The sequence below is a fragment of the Camelus bactrianus genome, chromosome 10 (genome assembly GCF_048773025.1).
Source record: "Camelus bactrianus isolate YW-2024 breed Bactrian camel chromosome 10, ASM4877302v1, whole genome shotgun sequence".
NCBI lineage: Eukaryota > Metazoa > Chordata > Mammalia > Artiodactyla > Camelidae > Camelus > Camelus bactrianus.
Window position 1 is genome coordinate 25,332,405 of NC_133548.1, and position 20,352 is coordinate 25,352,756.

General features: G+C 47.1%; 1 protein-coding gene and 1 long non-coding RNA gene across 7 annotated transcripts in view; one reads left to right on the plus strand and one right to left on the minus strand.

Moving 5' to 3' along the window:
- The window catches only part of LOC105076533 (uncharacterized), a 50,472-nt gene extending 34,022 nt beyond the window's left edge, over positions 1 to 16,450 (minus strand). For both annotated transcript variants that reach the window (XR_012509629.1, XR_836007.3), the window contains exon 1: positions 16,058 to 16,450. This is a non-coding gene — a long non-coding RNA (uncharacterized LOC105076533). The remainder of the gene's footprint in view (positions 1 to 16,057) is intronic.
- A 29-nt stretch (positions 16,451 to 16,479) lies between these two features.
- WT1 (WT1 transcription factor) overlaps positions 16,480 to 20,352 on the plus strand; it is a 46,358-nt gene continuing 42,485 nt past the window's right edge. For 3 of the 5 annotated variants that reach the window (XM_074372204.1, XM_074372205.1, XM_074372206.1), the window contains exon 1: positions 16,480 to 17,199. In XM_074372204.1, the coding sequence (XP_074228305.1) occupies positions 16,755 to 17,199 (445 nt within the window). In that variant the 5' untranslated portion in view covers positions 16,480 to 16,754. Of the gene's footprint in view, positions 17,200 to 17,285; positions 17,719 to 20,352 lie in introns of those variants that run through there. The other 2 variants (XM_074372203.1, XM_074372207.1) reach the window with 2 other exon arrangements.

Sequence of the window (20,352 nt, forward strand, 5' to 3'; positions counted from 1 at the left end):
ATAATATGCTTTTATAAACAATGTTTTCAAGGTCATGAATGAATGCTGCCTAATTCCCCCCCCCCTTTTTTTTTAGAGGATTACAAGTCTAGCAAGGGCACCCAGAGGTTTCTTAGTCTCACCCCCTTCCACCTGAACCATTCTAGAAGATCTCCAGGGAAACAGGACCACATTTCCCAGTGATTCTAAGCTCTCACCAGGCCTTCATTCCTTAGGTCTCAAGGATACTACGTCTATATGTGTTAATCGTGCCTTTTAAAACTCTCATTCTGTTTGAAGTCCTAGAAAAAGTGCTCTTTTGCCAGAAAATAGCCAACAACACTGCCGAATCCAAATGGCCATGGTTGAGCCTGTTCCTCCTGTTGGTGGAAACCTCCCACGGAGTGTTTGCTTCTTGGCAAGGAGGCTGACCGACATCAGTCTTCCTGTGCCTTCATTTTCTTTCTGACTTGAATGGTCAGTCAAGCTCTATCTTTGTTCCATTTGTCAAAACACCATTGTTCTCTCTCCTCCCTGGGGCAGTTTCATTTCTATTGTTAAAAAAAATCAGAAGTCAGAGCATACTTGGGTTGATGGACACAGGTCTTACTGACTGCAGTCTGGTTTGTAGCCAAGAGCCAGCCTCATCTCTGGTGTTCAACTGACCGTGGAGATCATCTCACGCCAGCCAACTTTGGCTCCATCAGGGAACTACAAGCCACAAAAGAGTGTCTGTCACCAATTGTTCTGTGCTGGGGCCACAATTTATTGGATAGTGTTTTCTACAACAGGGCAATCTCTTCTCCCAACGAGAATATATTCCTATAAAATAATAAGCTCATTCAGAATAAAACATTTCATTTTTCTAGAAGAAATGTCTGGTAAGTCTGCATTTGGGAGAATCTGCGGCCCCAAGTTGTCATTGAAAAGACACATAGTTTAGTGCTAACCTAGGCCTATCTTATTCAAGAATAATTTTCATGTGAGGATAGAATAACAGGCATTTCTAGAGGCTGAATAGAAATACTGTGATGTTGGATGTCCTGCTATCATGAATTTTTTTTCTCTTCATTGCTTAACATTATTTACCCAGAGAATGTGTATTTTAAAACGAATTTAAAATTCAACACCTATGTTAGATTGGGTTTTAAATGCTACTTAAGGGAAAAGTGATTTCTCCAAAAATGGGTAATTCCTTTTTCTGTTTCTATAAATTACCATTCTAAAATGGTTGCTGGGGCAATTTATTTAATAGATTCTTTCTAACAAAGATTATTGGGAATTGAACTGGGCAGTTTGGGGGATTCCTGAAGAGAAGATCCTAGCAATTTCCAGAGAGAAAAAGCTAATTTCACACCTGGGCTCAAGAACCAGATGACTTTGGATTTCTCAAAAGCAATGCTAGAAGCTAAAATGCAAAGAGCAAAGTCTTCAAAATTTCAAGGGAAAATGATTTCCAATCTGTCATTATATAACTGGCCAAACATCAGCCAAGAAAAGGCTAGAATAATGTCATTTTCAGAAATACAAGCCCCCTCCAAATCCATCTCTATCTTTCTTCACCCCACTCTGGGCCCCAGGAGACTGGCCTGAATGGACTGCATCAGTGGGCTCTCTCGCCTTCCTCTTCCTGTAGGATTTGGCCAGTGGGAAATACTGGCAGAGCTTGGAAGAAGATGAGGTCAGGCTGTTTGTTCCCTGGCTCCTGCCCTGCCAAGTCAGCTCAGGTTGACTTCCTTACAGAAGGTTAACATTCCTGCAAGGAGGTCCCCTCCACTCTCTCCAACAACTTCGGTTCCTCTGTCTGGGTTCCAGGAACCGCTCCCTCTGCTTACCCCCTCTCAGCCCCAGGGACGGTAACAGGATCCCTGCAGTGGCTAGGGTCAGGGGGCTCCACCACCCCTTGTTGGTCTCCCTTAACCCTGCCCATATCTTTTTAAATAGACCCTTCATTAAACGTTCCTCCGTTACCCCATCTGAGTATGTCACTTGTTTCCTGCAGGACGCTGACCAAAGCAGATGCCTGGATGACCAGTAGATGGTTTCACTCAATGAAGGCAGCACCATTATGACAAAAGGCTTCACGATCATGTCGACCTGGATTTGTAACCCAGCTCTGCCATCTTCTACCTGTGGGACTCTGGACAAATGACAAGTTCTCTGTGCCTCGTAGGCAAAATGGGGATGTTTGTGTGACTTTTCTCCCAGAGGTTCTATGAGGATTGAATTTAATACAGGAAAAATGTCCTGCAGTGCCAGCATTTAACAGGTGCTTAACAAAAGGTAGTTATGATTATTTATTATTATCCTTGTGCCATTCCTGGCCTGCCAAGAGCTGCCGAGACTTCAAAGGGGCCAGATGACCCAAATGGCAAGGATGCCATCCTCGTAAGCCTCAACCCCTCACTTATGAATACTGATGGGATGCACAAGGAAATAAACCAAGTGGTGAGACCTCGAGCCCAGCCCTGAGGCTGGTTTGGGTTGAGAGGGCTGCTCTTGCTTTTGGGGTTGGACCATGATGGGCGGGGAGGAGCATCCACTGTCAGCTGGTGCCAAGTTCCACCCACAGTCCTTAGTTCACAATCACAGTGTTCTTTGCCAGAGATAAAGAAGAAACTGAAACCACAATGCATTTCTGAGAAGAGCTGCGATTCCAAATACCTGGCAGAGAATCCTTGGTTCTCTTCTGAAGGCACTCAGCCAGGTTGAGCTGTTTTAGCTTTGGAGGACTTGACTCCCAGCCTGGGACATTTAACCCCCTCTCCAAACCAATGCATGAGAAACTCCAGAAAGTCAACTTTGTTGAAGTTCTGTCTTTTAGCGTATTAAGCCATCTTCCTTTCTAAATTTGCGATATTCCTTTAGCTCAAAACTTGAGGATTGTTTGGGTGTGGGGCGGGGGTGTGTGGATGGGAGAGGAGGTATAAATAGAAGCTGCTTTTTTCAGGGGAGGTAAAAATGAGAAAGCCCAGCTCTGCAAATGTCAGAAATGTACACACACGCTCCTGTGAACATTGATACATACATATGAGTTTCTGAGTTTATAAAGGTGCATTTTCTTTTTCCTGTGACCACCAGAAATGGCCTAGCTCTGAGATCTTTTGAGAGCCACCTTGTTAAAAACCTGAGTGGATGCTTCAGTCGAGCTGCCTCTTGCTTTATTTAGACACAAGATTAGTGGGTGCCTACATCCCTCCTCTGCTCTGGACCCCATCCCGGCATATGAAAATTCACGTCTGGAGAGATGGAGGGAGAAAGGAACAATTCAGGAGAGGGAAAAAAAATCACCTTGGGATTCCTTGAAATAGCACACTCTTTTTGTAACTCCCCCACAGTGTGCCGACACAGTTATTCACGTATTCAACAAAAAAATTAATTTCAGGGACACAGCCATTGTGTGAAGTAGGGTATGCCAGAATTTTATATAAACAGGAAGTGGGTGGGTCAGACTTTGGTTGACACTGTGTGGGGGGAAACTGATTCTGTGGCAAAAGCAACTCAATTCTCCTTTGGCCCGTGGATCTTGTCATGACTGGGCTGGATAATAAGTCTGATTCTGAGGATAAGCTCTGTCTAGGCCAAGGGCTGGTGCCGAAGTGGATCCCCAATGTTTAACCACTTCACGTTCTTCCAGAATTCAGCTGCTACACCACATACTAAACGGGGGCCCCGGCTGCACGACCTTCTAGGTGGCCAACAGTGGACAGTCCAAACCTCCTGGCATCTATTTCCTCACCTTGGACATGGTGATAATAACTGCTAAATAGAACAGTTGTTATAAGAAGTAGATAGAATGCATGAGGAAGCCTAGGCACTTAATAAATGATGGCTGATGATAATAAGTGCTCTGAAAAGAAGAGCAGGAGGAGGAGGGAAGAAGGAGGGAAGGAGGCTAATTCTAATTATATAAAGAAGTCACCCGCACAGACATCTGGGGAGCATAAGAGTGATTTTATAACCCTTTAAAGAAATCGTATTCAACATTCTCTTAAATAAGCTTGCTAATTTCCCTGATGGGATTATTTCTTTGTTTCAAAACTTCAGCATTTTATTCTGTTTTAATGATACATTTCAGGTCTGACATCAAACAGTGCATCATCTGTTTTTATCTTTCTCAGCCTCATCCACATCCTCAGTTACTGCTGCCAGGTATCCTGGGGTCACCCAAAGTACTTTTGTTCTAGAGACCTTTCAAAGTAAGCCAATGGAGCAGTTTAGAAAACTTCTCTTGTTTGTGGACAAAAATACATTAAAACAACCAAGGGAGTGCTTACTCCTTGAGATGATTATTTTTAATGCCTTACTGGACACGTTTGAAATGCTTTGCAGGTCCTTTGGGATTCAAATTAGGAGAAATCTTTTTTTGTTGTTGTTTTATTTTGTTTTACATCTTGGAACTTGATCTTTGGTAAATGTCTGTGATGTTTGCACATTGTGTAACACTCAACCCTCCCATCCCCACCCCCTGGTCGCTTATGATATCAGGATTTCATCAGCTTTGAGTAAGCAACAACCAAAATACACAGTGGAGAGAAGTAATGGCTTCTTTGTGGCTTTCTGGTTATCTTCCTTTGACTATGCTACTAAATGCAGCTCTGAAAGGCTTGTTGTGCTTTTGGGTTTGATCAGTCGGACGCTTCAATTCAGTTCCAAACCAGAAGAGCTCCCCCTTGGGGTATCCTTGTTGCTAAACGTCTACGAGGCATCACTGACTAATTCAAACAAAAAGATGCTGTCAGCATGTTAAGCACCTTTTGAGTCCTCCACATAGTACAATGATGCTTTCCTAATTTTAACAATATTGTGATTAGCTAATTATTTTACAGACCCACCAGAAGCCCCCTCTCTAAAACCTACTGAAGTGGCCTTTCATCTCCCTGATCACCATATGGAGGAGCTGAAGAGAATTCTTACACTTGGTGTAAGTGAGCGTTGGTAAAAGGAAACTTCTCATAGTACAGATTCCACACCCTGCCTCCATCGGGACCAAGTCCTACAGCACAGCTAGACCGCGAGCAAGTCGAGAGCAAGGACCGTGTACCTCCAGTTTGGTTGCTGGGCCTATAATGGGCACTCAGTAAAGTATATGAGTGAATCTTACCACAGAAAGGTGGTTCTCACCTCCCAACCAGCCTGGTCTTAGGGAAAGCTCTGCCCCTAACTAGTTGCAGTCTTTCGTAAGTCATGTAATGTCTTATCTGAGAAACAAGGGATAGGAGAAGCTTTTCAAAGTCCCTTGCAGCTGAAACCTGCTGCAAACTGCTGCTTCACCCCAGAGATACCTTATCTTACATATCCTGTGTGAGATGTGTTGTACCCAGGAAGTCACCATATTTAGTTAAGAAAAGGACATGGTGAAGAACTCTGTAGAAAGTGATAGTTAGATTCCTCTTGCTCCAGATAATTAATTACTTAAAGCACATGCAATGCTTCTTTAAAAATGAAGAAGTCCAGCTGTCTCAAATAGTCTCATCTTTTGAAAATGGTTCTATTGATGGAATTCACAAGGTAACTGAAGTCTCTACAGGATTCTCCACACAAGTGACCCATCTGAGATGAGCAGGTGGATTTTTTTCTTTTTTAAACCTGATCTCAAACACAGAGATGATCAAGGAGCAGCTATGGCATTATATATACCCATCTTAGACCCATTTGTGATAGACATAATTAGAACTGTGTTCAGGGAATCCAGTTGCCTAAAGGAAATGGGGCTAAATTGACCTAACAGATGTTCATGCCTCTCCAATAATAATAATGATACACTGTGTTTATTTGGAACACGACTACATTGTTCCTGCTGACTTTAAGGTCCCAGTGCAAAATTCTGGATTCAGATTCTGTGGATTTATCACACCCACTGGAGGACACTAGCTTTCCAAACCTCTGAATGGATTATCTTCTTCCATTAGAGTGGGCTCATCCTTTCCAAAAGATAACATCTTGTTTCTCTGGGCTGAATTTCCCTTGACTTCTTTCAAAACACAATTTGTGAAAACAATGTGTGAGAACACATGACAATGGGAAGTGCTCAGTGGGAATACTGCAGTAAACATGTCAGGTATATAAACTAGCTTGTGCTGTTTATTTGGTCCTGAAGAAGAAAGTATTGCGATACAATAAATTGCAATCATTTTTCAACATCTCAAGAGTTCTCCAGTAACGCATATATGTTGGCAGCCCTTAGTGGATAGTGCTAATTTATTTGTAAATCATCAAAGGAAAGAATAAAATATACGACTCCAGGCAAGTGAATGGGCTGGAAAACCAAATTGGGCAACAGTAATATTTTCTTACTCCAGAAATAAACATGTCAACATGGTGAGGAGGGTTTTGTCCCACTCCTGGCTGAACTTTGAGGGCTGAGATGGCTAATATCGAGGGACCCAGCTTTGTGGTCTCTTCTCACAAAGAGTTCCATGATTCAAGAAAAGGACAATCTGCAGCGTGACACGGCAGACTGGGTCAGAATAATATTTCTTAATGGCAATTCCTACAATGTTCTATTAATTACAGCAGTGGTTTAGAATTTTCTGTGCCTTGATAGGCTGTATTTTTTAAGCAGGCACCCATTTTTTTAATTTAATGAGATATAAAACTGAGTTCCAAGGAATCTCTAATATGTAAGTGGTGAAAAATGATGTGGGGGAGAGGAAGCAAAATATGTGCCTATCCATATATACACCCCAAGCCAGTATTCAAGAAATGATCTCTGTGAACATAAAAGTTTATGCTGCCTTTGATTTGTGTGGATTTTAAAAAACACTAGCAATATTTAGAGATCTTGGTGCATAACATCAGAACAGAAACTCTTTGCCCTAAATTTGCCTGTACTCTCTGGTTTTCTCTCCTATTTGCTCTACATGGATTCTCCCTCTTTTCCAGCTAAATTGGTTTACCCACAGTTCCCTTTGTGGATGGCATCCCTGCAACATGCCTTACCCCTTCTCACCTGCCTATTTCTGTTCCCACCACTTCTTGAGCCTGGGGAGAGGCATCCTCCAGCTCCACTAGGCTGGGGTGGGGGAATCTGGTTCAAGGGCCCCTCCTCCATGAAACTTTTTCATTTTTACCCCTGCTAGAAATGATGAGCTCCTCTGCTGACGATACCCTAGGGCAGGGTTTCTCAACTTCAGCACTATTGCTATTCTAGGCTGGATAATTCTTTCTCATAGAGGGACTGCCCTGTGCATTTAAGAATGTTCAGCAGCACCCCTGGCCTCTACCCACTAGACGCCAGTAGCATCCACCTTCCTCCTCCCACCAAGTTGTGACAATCACAGATGTCTCTAGATGCTGCCCAGTGTTCCCTCCTCGCCGGGGTGGGGAGCAAATCACTTCAGTTAACCACTGCCCTACAGCTCTCCCCAGATCAGATCATGGATTCGGGGGGGGGGGTGTCAGGTCCTTAGCAGGGTTTTGATTCATGTTCGAAGTTATTTGATGATTAATGAATAAAAGATGTTTTAAAAAATTATCAGTTGGAAGTTTCTTAAAATTAACACATTAGATTAATTTGAATCAGGTTAGATCCTCAGAAAACAGTAAAAAAAGGAAAATGTTATTGCCTCTTCCCTCTTAGAAAAAGCTTTATAGAACTACAATTTTAATACTATGCCATTGCGTTGAAATGAGAAACCACTAGGCAGAGAATGTCTCAGCAGCTTTTGAAATAATAGTATTGAAGTTACTAACCATTGCTGATGATGCTTATAGAAAAGCGAGAGCTCAGTTCCTCTTAAAAGTTTAGTGCTAAGAACATTTGTCTCTTCTGAAAAAATAGGTTTCTTCCTTCTATTGCTTAATAAGAGATATATAACTAGTTTTATTTTCCCTTTTTGACCTGGCTGTCAGGAAGCTCAGAACTAAGATTTATGCTCAATTATATTAGCTGTCCTCATCCTTTCATTTCTAATATTAATCCAGTCTTTCTTTCCCACTAGCCCTACTTAACTCTTTATCTTTCACTTTTGTTTTAACAGCTTTCTTAAATCTGTCTTTTTTATAAAATAAAATTTTATGCAAGTGGAGTCCTTATCATTTACCACCAAAACCAGGATGTTTTGGGGAGTAAAAGTAAAACAATTAATAATTAAGCTCGGATAATAGCTTAAACTGATACTGTCCTGGGCAAAATCAAAATGTAGTGTCACTCTAGACATAGATAATAAATATAACAGATAACAGCAGTTAGTCCATTCCCAGGTTGGGGATAATTAAAGATAAACATTTGCCCTAAATAGAGAATCAAAGTTATGTGCTTCTTACTTATCATGTGTCAATCTGTTGATTAGAGTTTAATATTTATTATCTCTTGGGAAATTTTGTGATTAGCTTCCATGTCAGTAGAGAAAAAAAAAAACTTAGGCATTCTTAAATGTACTTAATTTCTACCAAAAGGGTGAAGGGGATCCTTTAGATCTGGAACAGTGATCACAATAGAAGTTTCATTTGTTTGTGATTTATGGAGACTTGGAATAAATGCACTATTGACCAGTATCAGATTTCTAATGACTCTATCTTGTTTTTCCTAAGAAACTTCTCATAAACTTTTGCAATATCTTGAGCAGCAAGCTGATACTGTGTTCAAGCCTGTTTACAGAGCTATTAATAAATGTTACGTGGCAACTCCAGGAAGAGTCAAACTGCTTTTTCTTTCCATTGGCTAAAAACAGTTTCCTGCTTATTTTGAAAAAGCATGAGATTACCCAAATCCTTGATATATGCTAGATGTTCTGCAAAGAAATTTGGTGAAAATAAATAGGATTCTAACTTTTAACCTAACAGGCTCATAGTCAAAAAGGAAACATTGCCAATGCCTTGATTGCGAAGTCTTTCATATATAAAATAGCGAGATTTCAACATGATACAGAGTAGTTTAAAAGAAGACGAAAGCATTTTACATGTTTCGTGGTATATTTGTTCTCAAAACAACTCCGTGAGGCGAAGGTATTATGAGCCCCATCTTACAGTTATGAAAATTAAGGCTCAGCGAGAAAAAGGAAGTCACCCGAAGTCATACAGAAAGTAAGTAGCAGAGGAGGATTTAAACCCCAGCCATCTGATTCCTAAGCCAAATTCTTCATACATTCTCTACTTCCAGAATAAGAAGCTATCAGTGTGAAAACATAAGGCCCACCTCTCGGCCCAGGACAATGACCAGAGAAGGGTAATAGTAACAGTAACAGCACACACTCTGCCAAGTGTTGTTCCAAAAGAATATATTATCTCATTTAATTCTCACAAGCCCAGGAGAAAGGGCCTAAGCCCACTTTACAAATAAACAAATAGGACAGCAAGGGATGGACCCCAGTGCTCCCAAGAGTATTCCTTTCCATTGTTAGTTCCCATGTTACAGATGGTCCTGATGGTTCTGTGAATTGCCTACCACTTTGCAGTTTTCAGATCACTCTGCATGCTTTATTTCATTGTTATCATCAACCTCCTTCTCCAGATAAGGGTACTGAAAAATCAGAAGCTTAAGTGATTTCCCCAAGGCCATAGTCATCGGCAGAGACAGGATTTGAGCCTGGGTGTTTTTATAGCTGGCCCAGGATTCTTTATTCAGGACCAGGCTGCACACCTGAAATGTGACTGACTATAAGGAAGAAGGCAATCCTAAACTTTCCAGCTGATGTGAGCCTAGAGACTTCTGTACTGAAGGAAAAGAAGTAGATTTTGAAGCAAGAGCCATATATTTCCTGTTTCAGGGCTCCAGGGTAGAACAAAATTATTTCAATTTACTTTAAGGTGGCAACATCCTTGCTTAAGGTCAGACTTTTTAGCAAGGGGCTTCCCTTCCTGCCCGTCTCCCTGATCCAACAGTTTGCTGTCTTTTCTTAACTCGAACCAGTAACAACTCTCAAGTCTAGAAGTCATCAGTTAATTAGAGGCAAACAACAAAAACACCCAACCCCAGAATGTATGTTAATATAGGTAACAGCCACCATTTATTGGGCGCTTCCAATGGGCTAAGAAATGTACATACCTTACCTCACTGAATTCTCACAACTTGAATAGGTGCTGTTATTTTTACCTTGAAGAGGAGAAAATCGAGTTTTTCACACTGGAAGTAACTTTCAGTCACTCAGCCAGTGCTGGCAACTTAAACCCAGCCCTACCTAAAGAGCTGCCCGACTAATTCCATACAGTCCAGTTGCCTTGTAGGTAGAGGTTTATCCAGACCAAACATTCCAAGTCCTTCGACCCTTTCCTGCACCTTGACAGTGGGGCGGGATACTTAACACACTGGAAAGCGGCAGTGTGGGTAGAGGGCGGAATTAAGGAAGGCGGTATGTTGCTCCCATCCCCACTCCACCTTAAGCCATTCTCTGGTCTAGCAGGACTCCTTGTTCCTTTAGAGCAGTTACCACGATCTGGAAGCATCTGACTTGCTGCAATCTGTCTGTCATTCCTACTGGCAGGTAAGATTCACAAGAGCAAGGCAAAGCCTGTCCCCATACTGCTGTATTCCGGGTCCCTGCCACAATGCCTGGCACAAGGCAGTGCCAATGAATAGTTGCTGTGTGGTGAATGAGTGGAAATGAAAGGGTAAGGATGCCCCTGCTGGAAAAAAGAGGGGACTATTCCGTTTCTCTGGTAGATTCCTTGACTTTTTTTTTTAAACTTCAGAGCAATCATTTTTAAATGGTAAAAAAAACAAACAAACAAAAAAAAAACCCACCACCCTGCCTTGCCAAGATTTACAGAGAGCCCGCGGTTATGAGCTTTGCGAGCTATTGCTCCTTAAACGTTCTGTCTGATTTTTGTCTTGGTAAACCTCTGCTAGCAATTCTGGCAATTCCCCTTCCTCACTCCCCTGCCCCTCTTCTCCCAGTCCACCTCTAGTGAATACGCCTCCTTCTGCAGACCAGCTGCAAGTCTGGGTTCACAGACGAAGGCCCAGGTGGCTCTCCACTAATGGCTCATCCGTTATCTGTATGAAGAGCCAGTGCCTTTTCTGAGTAGATATTTTTTCAATTTAAATTGACCTTTGGGGGGAAAAATGCATTCTATAGAAAGTAATGCCTTTTGCTCTTTATCTCTTCTTTCCTTGTTCCTGTGCTTCCCATCAAATATATCCTTTAAAAAACTGTCTACTAAATAGTCTAAATGCAAACTGTTCAGACTTTTCCTTTCTGTCCCACTTTTTGAGCCACCACAATGCTAACAGGCTGCTCCAAAGAATATCCCTTTCCTGCCCTGCCATCGCCCCCAGTCCTACTCAACATTTAGATATTTTTACGATATATATTAAGTTTGAAAGATAATACTGATACCTTGTTTTATATGAACATTTATACACCAGGACCCTGGCGAGGGACTGACTTCATTGGAATATACTTTATGGCTTAATACATCTGAATGATTTATATCTCGTTTTGTCTAAGCATTTATGCTAATAAATTTAACAGATTCCCCAGTACTGCCTGGTCCTTCGTTTTCTTCAGGGGGTCAAAGTGAGAGGAAAATAAAGCAGCGTGTTACTAAAGAAAGAAGAAATTGGCACAACCGATTTAGAACACAAATAAAATTACAACACAAATAAAATCTGATACAGTTTAGGTGTAGCAACAGTCAAAAAAAGAAGTTCCTGGGTTCAGATAGATTTCTGTAATTAAGGTGTTTCTCAAAGGCAGAATCACAAAGTGACAGAATATTTAGCAAGCTAATTTACTGAGGTATGTTTTGGTCCTATATAATTAAATTCAACACTGAGGAAAAACTGACAACTATTAAGCTGAGTGCAGTTGGGAGAAGGAAAGGGGATAAGGTAAAATCCAATCTATAAAATATATTCCATTATCTTTTATAGGTTAAAAAACAAAAGAAATACTTGGAAAGGATCTTTTAAGGTGGGAAGATTTTATGATTGTGTGGGGATTTTTTTTTCACAGGTGCAGAGTAAGTTGGGTTTTTTTTTTTTCCCCTTGATTTTTTTCTTTTTCCCATTTTTTTCTCCTGTTGTTTGCAAAGTTGAATCTGGGGTCAGGAGTTCTAATTGTAACCTCAGACTGGAATTCCAGATGGTGCGCACAGGACTGGAAGCAACTCTCAGTTCATCAATTTCATGGGCCTGCGTATCTGCTCTGGCCATGGCCCGGCCTCCATCCCCACTGTGGCATTAATGCAGAACAAATTGAGACATATCCTCTATATAATTAGTTCCAGAATTTAAAAAGATTTACGGTACCATAATAGAGGCAACGCTGCGGAATCCTTTCATTGGGGACTCTCTCGGAGCTCGGGGACCATCTCGCGGTGGCATCAAAACAAACGGGTAACCCTGACGGCTCCAGGCACTGAGAACTGGGGAAAGGGGTAATTCTGCTCCACGCACCTGGCAATGTGCACCGGTCCTGGGCCCCGAAACCCGGTGAAAAAACTGAGTTTTAACTGTAGATGGGGAATTGGCCAAAAAAAAAAAAAAAAAAAAAGACCGAGTTAATTTTCAAATGAACAGAGGAAGCTGGGGGTGGACTACAACAGAAGTCTTTATCTTACTTTCAAAAAAAAATTTTTTAATATAATGAAGCTGGGATTTCTACCGTCTGCACGGGGTGAGGGGGTGGAAACAAGCGGCCCCGGACAGGCAGATTGCTAAGAGTTGGAGTCCGCGGGGAGGGGAGGAATAGCGGTCAAGCGCGTGGAGCTCGGGCACGGGCCCCTGCGCTAATCCAGCGCTGGTTCCTCCCTTGAGGCACGCGCCCCACCACTCCTTTTCGTTGTCTGCGGCCCCGGGCACCCGCCGGCGGCCCCAGCCCTTGACAGATCGCAGCGCTTCGGTGTGTTTATTCAGTTGTCGGCGGCCGCGGGGTGATGCCCAGAGCGCAGCTCGGGAATACGCGCTGGTCCCTGGGGCCGCGCTGCAGGGCCAGGGTGGGCGCTTGGTCAGATGCAATTGACAGCACCGGGGTCAAAGTGGGGCATTTAGAGGACCTCCTCCCACTCAGCCTCGATTTTTTTGATCTTTCAATAATTAAGTCCCTTCCAGGCCAGGATGAGCTTTACCAATGATACAAAGCCATGTGGGTTTCCAGGGCCTCTCTCCCCCTCTTCTTCTTTACTCCCCATTGCATTAGCTCTAAAGAGGCAGAGGGGTGGTGGCGACTTAAACCTAGAGAAAGACGTGGGTTTCAGCTCGGTTTTGCCTCTAATTTGTTGTGTACTTTAGCAATAATAGTAACAAAATTTGTAACGTTTATTGAGGCCATAGGCCAACACTATCTTCTGTCTAATCCTCAGGATCCCCTTAGGTGGGTACTAGTATCCCATTATTCCATGTGACCAATAAGGAAACAGGCTCAGAGAGGCTACGGAATTCGTCTATGGTTGCACAGCCGCTGGTTACCTGGTGGAGCTGAGATTTCTTTCTCTGGCCACCAATCCGTTGCTTTTAACCATTGCACTCTACAGCTGCCCTTCCTCGCTCTGCCTGGGCCTCAGTTTCCTTTTCTATAGAATGGGGAGTTGAATTTCCAGTTCTGCCAATCAGTGACTCAGACCACATCCTTTGCAACAGGTCTCATTACTATCCGAGGGTGGGAAGGTGGATGAGAGAAGGGAGCGGCCAGGTCTCCGCGGTCCTGCTTCTGGGGACCAGTTTTCGAGCCGCAGGAGGTGCAGCAGAGCGCCCTGCCTGCTGGGGCGGGTGGAGGGTGGACCTTCTTCACGACTGTCTGCCCCTTGGCCCAGCGCTGGGCGCCGAGGCCGGCATAGCGGGCGCGTCTGCCGGGGTAGCCGCGCAGCTCCCGCAGTGAACGTTATCTCGGGGAGGAAGAAGTGAGGAGCCTAGGGCCCCCAATTAGCTCAGTAGTTTGCGGGTTCCCCAGTGTTGGCCCCGGGGCGTCTGCGCTCCCGGGCATGGGGATGGGCGGCAGTGGGTGGCATTCAGGAACCTCTTCTCGGGATGAGGCCCTCTAACTGCCGAGGCTTCGGGCACGCAGCACTTATTTCTTGGCCCCGTGGGTCATAGGGAACTCCTACCACCGCTTCCGAATACAAGTTCGTGGCGAGGGGGTACCCAGGGTTGAAATGGGGATCGCACCACTGTTCTGTCTCCATCAAGGATTCGCAGGCAACGTACGGCGGACGAGAGAGAAGTCCTTAATTTGCTCGGCTCTCCTTTCCCCTCACCCCACTCCGCCCCCAGACAAAAACTTTTTTTTTTTTTTTAAGGCAGAAGGTTAAGCGCCCTTGCCCCATCTGGGATTCAAAACCACAAAAGCTCACAATCAAGCCACCTTTCTCCAAATACCGCCCAAAAAATTTACAAAGGAGGATAAAAAAGGAACCTCGGCCTTTTTCTTTTAGAAATGGAAATTTCTGGCTTTTCATAAAGTGCTCGCCTTTCCTCGTAGCGCTTGAGTGAGTTCTACTTAAGAAAAAAAACGACTTCGAAGAAGAAATGAAGTGGAAGGTGTGAGACGGGCCTAGGGCGTTCTAGGGGCAACTTGGCCTGAGAAGTTAAATCTCGCAGGACCTTTCTCCATCAAAAAGACACAACGCGCATGCCCTCTGCCCAGCCCTGTAGCCCCGCTGCAGGTTTAGAGATGGAGCGTGCGGCAGCGGAGTGGGAGGCCCACAGAGGGTGTAGAGGGAGAAGGAGCTGGTCTCGAGATCCTTTTCATTTCTTAAAAGAAAGAAAGAAAGAACGAATGAACGAAAGAAAAAGTGTCTAAGTGGAGACTTAGCAAAGTCAGGCACCAAAGTAGTGCCCATCACCGCGAAAAGAGGTCCGACGATCAAACGAGTAGCGCATGTTCCCGACCTTTGCCCTCATCATCTCCTGTGACTCCAGGAAGAGCGACTCCAAGAGGAGGGAACTGCACATAGCGTATAGGTCCTGAGCCTGCACATGCTTCGGGTCCGTAGCCGGAACTCATGGCTACCGTTTACTCACTGCAAATTAACTAAAACCAAAGCGTCAGAAATGGAGAGTAAGTCAAAGCTTTTAAAACGCTCGGCATTTTTGTAAAACTGCCACTACCTTGATGGTTGCTTCACATGGGCTTCGCTGAAAAGTTCTGGGGCCCATCCCCAGCCAGACTCGAGTAAGAGGTCTGGCAGCCAACAGCCGCTTCCCACCCCGCGCTCCTGGCGGTCCCAGTCTGCGCCGTCGCCGCTGTCTCCTGGGCGTTTCCACGCGCCCATGAAACGCACTCCAATCCAGGTTCCTGGTGTTTCTCCTTGCCTAAGGTCTGTTACCGATAGAAAACAAAACCTCAAACACCTGCTCTAGGGCTTGGGGTTCCCAAATAATGACAAGGTGGAGGGAGGAATCTGATTTGGCGATGTCAGACTCTGGGAGTTCCCAACGGTGCGAACTCTGCCTTGCATGGGCCACTGGAGGCTCTCCTTTTCGGTCCGTCTAACCGGGATTGCGCCTCCCCATCAGTCACTGAGCATCCAGAATGACACTCCTGACTGGAGTGAGAGGAGGCAGAGCTAAGCGGAAGCGGCTCCAGGAGCCAACACTCGCCCCGCGAACTTCGTATCCAAACCGTCCCCACCCCCTACTCTTCAAACTCGGCGCCAGAATTCTCCGACCAGAATCTGGGCGTTTCCCTGAAGGTTTTCTTCCCTCCCAAACTAGCCGCTGTTTTCCCGGCTTCACCGTAGAAGAACTGAATACTTCTCACCAGAAAATGACATTAAGTACGCCTGACACCGATTTTAGGAGGCGACAGTCGCCCTTCTCTGGGCGCAGACCTCACCATGTAACCAACTACCAGACGATGGAAATACGCCCCGTTTATCACAACTGATGCACCCTCCAGGTCTCCCACGTTCGCCTTGAGTCTGGCCTCCGGAATCCACAAGGAGACACCCCGTTCCCCAGTGACCCCGAGATTATGGCCACCATTCCAGCCCGACGGCTTTAAAAGCAAGAGCCAGACTGGCAAGCGCAAAGAAAGGGAATCCGCCTCTTTTAAGTCCGGGAAACTTCTCTGCGCCTTCATGAAGTTCCCGCCCTCGTGGAGTCCTCTGTCCCTCCCTCCAACCCGCCCTCCTCGATTAACAACCCCATCCCTTCCCCCCACCACACGAGGAAACGGAGGGGATATTCATTGCTTACCTGGAGAGTCTCGCTAGTGCCCTGAGGCGTCCACACTCCTGAAAGCCGAAATGGGGAGGTGGGGGTAGGTCTGTGTCCCACAGGCCAGCGGAGAGCGCATGGCGGGCAGGAGAGGAAAGTGTCTGAGAGGGACGCTCCCTCGGGCCCGCCCCCCACCCCCACCGCGAGGACGCCCCCAAGGAGCAGCGCGCGCTGCCGGAATCCGCTAGGGCTACGAGGTGAATGGAGCGGCCCAGACTCCTGACTCCTCCTCCTCCCCCGCCGCCGTCCCCACTTATTTGAGCTTTGGGAAGCTGGGGGCAGCCAGGCAGCTGGGGTAAGGAGTTCAGGGCAGCGCCCACACCCGGGGGCTCTCGCAACCCGACCGCCTACCCGCTCCCCCCTTCCCGCTCTCCCTCCCACTCAGTCACCCACCCACCCACCCAGAGCCGGGACGGCAGCCCAGGAGCCGGGGCCCCGCCGCCGCCTCGCCGCTATCCTGGACTTCCTCCTGCCGCAAGAGCCGGCTTCCACGTGTGCCCCGGAGCCGGCTTCTTCGCACACTCTCCGCTCCGGGTCTGGGTGCCTTCAGCAGCCGGAGCAGCCGGGGATCCGGGGCTCGGGAGGCATCTGGGCCAAGTTAGGAGCGGCGGAGTCGAGCGCCGAGAGTCTGCAAAACCGCAGGGGTCGCGGGGTAGCCGGGTCTGAGCCACAGCAAATGGGCTCCGACGTGCGGGACCTGAACGCGCTGCTGCCGGCGGTACCTTCGCTGGGTGGTGGCGGCGGTTGTGCCCTGCCGGTGAGCGGCGCCGCACAGTGGGCGCCCGTGCTGGACTTTGCGCCCCCCGGCGCCTCAGCTTACGGTTCCTTGGGAGGTCCTGCGCCGCCGCCGGCTCCGCCGCCACCCCCACCGCCGCCGCCGCCGCACTCCTTCATCAAACAAGAGCCGAGTTGGGGAGGCGCGGAGCCTCACGAGGAGCAGTGCTTGAGCGCCTTCACCGTCCACTTCTCAGGCCAGTTCACTGGCACGGCTGGAGCTTGTCGCTACGGACCCTTCGGTCCTCCTCCGCCTAGCCAGGCGTCCTCAGGCCAGGCCAGGATGTTCCCCAACGCACCCTACCTGCCCAGCTGCCTCGAGAGCCAGCCCGCTATTCGCAACCAGGGTAAGCAGGATGGGGAGCGCCCCCTACACGCGGGGCGGTGGCGACCGGGCTGTGGCCGTGCGCGTGCTCCCCTGTCCTACCCTTTCCCTGACCCCAGCACTTACCCGGCTGCCGCCCACAGAGCTGTGAAGGTAGCGGAAGTGGCAGCTGGGGGAGAGGAGGCCGGGAAAAGGGAGCCCTCGGCATGGGCCCCTGACATCCTCCAGCGCCAGAACCGGACTGTTCGCTTGAGCCGGGAGGTCATCTGGGGCCCCTCGAACACCGGGAGATTCTAAGTCTGCAAGTCCCCGTGGGAGTGGGAAGCGGGAACCGGTGCAGTGTCTGGCTCTGCCTCGGGAAGAGGCTTTGTCTCTGAAGGCACCACCAAACTGTCGCCAGGCAATGGACTTTTTAGACATTTAGACTGTGGATTCTGAGTGAGACCAGCGCAGCGTGAGCAGCCTGTGCCGCCTCCGCCGCGCCAAAATGTGACGAGCCGCACTAGCTCTTAATACGGTGTTGGTACACATTAGACGTACAGTAAGTACCTGGGAGCACTAGAATGAGCAAATGAGCTAGCGACTAAGTAGTGGCTTTTCTGGACCCACGTCCATGTCCACATATGGCTCCAGCGTATGGTAGTGTAGAAGTGGATCTCTCCTGGGTTCCAGCTTAGGTGGCGGCCACGTGGGCTCCAGAGCTGGAAGAGAACCCGGTTTATCCGATTCCAACCTCTACAGCACCCGGCCCTATCACAGGCAGTGGAATGAGACAGAGCGTTGGCTTTCCTTTCAGCCCTCCTCAGGCGCCTCCTCGTCGTTGAACGCGGGGCTTAGCTGGGGAAAGATTTTTGCAGGACTTTGAGGTAATAAAATAAGGACAGATTTATTTTCCGTTTTCAGTCACTGTACATCGAGGGACACAGCCGGTAGTTTCCTCAATGCGGTGGTGCCCGGTCACTTCTCTTTCTCAGGGACCAGCGCGGAACCAACCATCTTGAACCTCTGTATTTTGATTTCTAAATTTATTCTAATTAGACGTTTACACTGTTGAGAACTAAACCAATTCAGGTTATTTGATATTTTAGGAAATGCTTTACAAACGCAGTGGCGGATGCTATTCCTAGAGGAAAAATTCGCTTGAGCCTAAGGACTGGGATGTTTCTGGAATGCGTGGGCTGGGAGAAGCAGAGTGTGTACTGTTTGCAAGAGGTGTCGTGGCTCCCAAGGTGGAAAAGTGCTCTGTTCTTCCCGCCTTAGCATGCATGTTCTAAACGCCTATCTCCAGGCTGTTCCTACTTTAGCCCAGCCTGGAGCACCTGGCCCATGAGATGCCCTGACCAAACCGAAACCCTCCTCCTCTCTTCGTTGGAGGAATCTGGGATCCATGTCCCAAGGAAGAAGGTCAGGCCCACCTACAGGGTCCCTTCAATATAGGTCTTCAGCAGATGAAATTAGTGTTTCAGACTCAAGGGGTGTTAGAACAGCTCAATGTCCATTGCAGAGGCTCTTATTTTGTGATCATGCCACCTCTAATTAGCAGGCTGGTGATACCTTTGGCAAATCTCCAGGTCTCAATTTCCCTATCTTTAAGAGGAGAGCAGGGATGGGCAACCTGATGTTTGAGTCCAGCCTGAAGTTCTGTGCCTGAAGCAAAAAATCTGACTTTCTCCCTGCTTGGGGTTCTAAATACAGAAGGCAGTAGCCCATCTAAACTTGCCTGGACCAGAAACAGCAAGACTGGCATGCCGGTGTGTGATGTGGGTCTCTGTGTGGATGTGTGCTATTCTGAGACACCTGAGAAGCCATTTGATCTAAGCCCCTGCCCTGTGCAGAATACTACCATTATCATTTATTTGAGTCTATCTAGGTTCTGTGGGGTTTTTGGAACCTGGGCTCTGTGGCTTTGCTTGGGCCCTTGTGTCCAAGCTTCTATAGTCTGGTGTGCAGAATCCCATCAACTGAGCCTCAGGGATAAGACTGTGGGCTTCCTAGACAGTGGGCACTACACGTAAGGGAAAAATTTGAATTCCTCTCTAACAGGCCTGGGTTGCCAAAAAGAAAAAGAGCTTGGGAACTGGGGACCAGGACTAGCAGGTAAAGGAGTCTCCCCTCCCCTTTCTGGGTACTAACCCAGTAGAAAGGTGACCCCACAGCCAGGCCGCAGCCAGTAAGATGGTTCCTGTCTGTAGACTTGGGTTTTCTCTTGCAATGAAAACATAAAAGGCGTCACGCTTGCCCAGTCCTTGGGACTCACCTGGCAGCTGGGAGCTGGGATGGATTGTGAGAAGCTGCACCCACCTCAGCCCTTGCGTTGGCAGCCAGGGTGGGCTCTGATATTTCGGATTTATTCTCTTGATTTCTGGGGTTCCTGCAGCTGCCCCAGGAATGCAGGGCCTGATAGGAGGCTTGAGCTGGGGAAAGCAAGGGCCTCAGTTCCTTCCCCAAAATGTGGGAATGGATGGCTCTCAGCAGCTGGAGGCCAAACCCCAGCGAAGAATCAAGACTCTGGATCCCTGTCCCCAAGCAGGGCAACCTAGCCATGGTCACAGGCAAGGACGATTGCTGGCACCCTTGAACCTCCCAACCCCACCAAAGCATCATACCTTGTTTATTTTTTACAATTTCTTAAATATTATAGCTTGTATCCTAATCTTGTAAATACTACTTCAGCAAGCATTTATTGAGCACCTACTCTGTGTCAGGCACTGGGGATTGGATGCTAAGACAGTGTGCCTCAGCCTTTGTAAGAAGCTCACAGCCTGACACTAGAAGAGCCCCGTATTTTTGGATGAGGAAATCTAGGCTCTGAGAAATAAAGTGCGCAAGAGGTCTCTCTGTGGCAGAGCTTTGACTCAAACCAGACCATTCTAGGCTATTTCTACTTCCTTTTTCAGGGATTTTGGCTCCACTCTTGAGATGATTTCTTCTTCCCCGCTGGATGGGCCCTGTACCCACTGTATGTGTGTGCAGGTTGGAGGGTTTGTCAGGGCAGAAGACTTGAGGACAGGTGAGGACTTGGGTAGTCCCAGACTAAGCGCGGGGTTTGAGAAGGCAAAACAAGGACTGCTTGACAATCAGGGCCATTCCCCCAGCCCCAAAGGCGCACAGAATCCAAGCGCCGGTGTAAGCCTTGGCATCACCTGACCACCTTAGGGTCACATGGGGACACCAG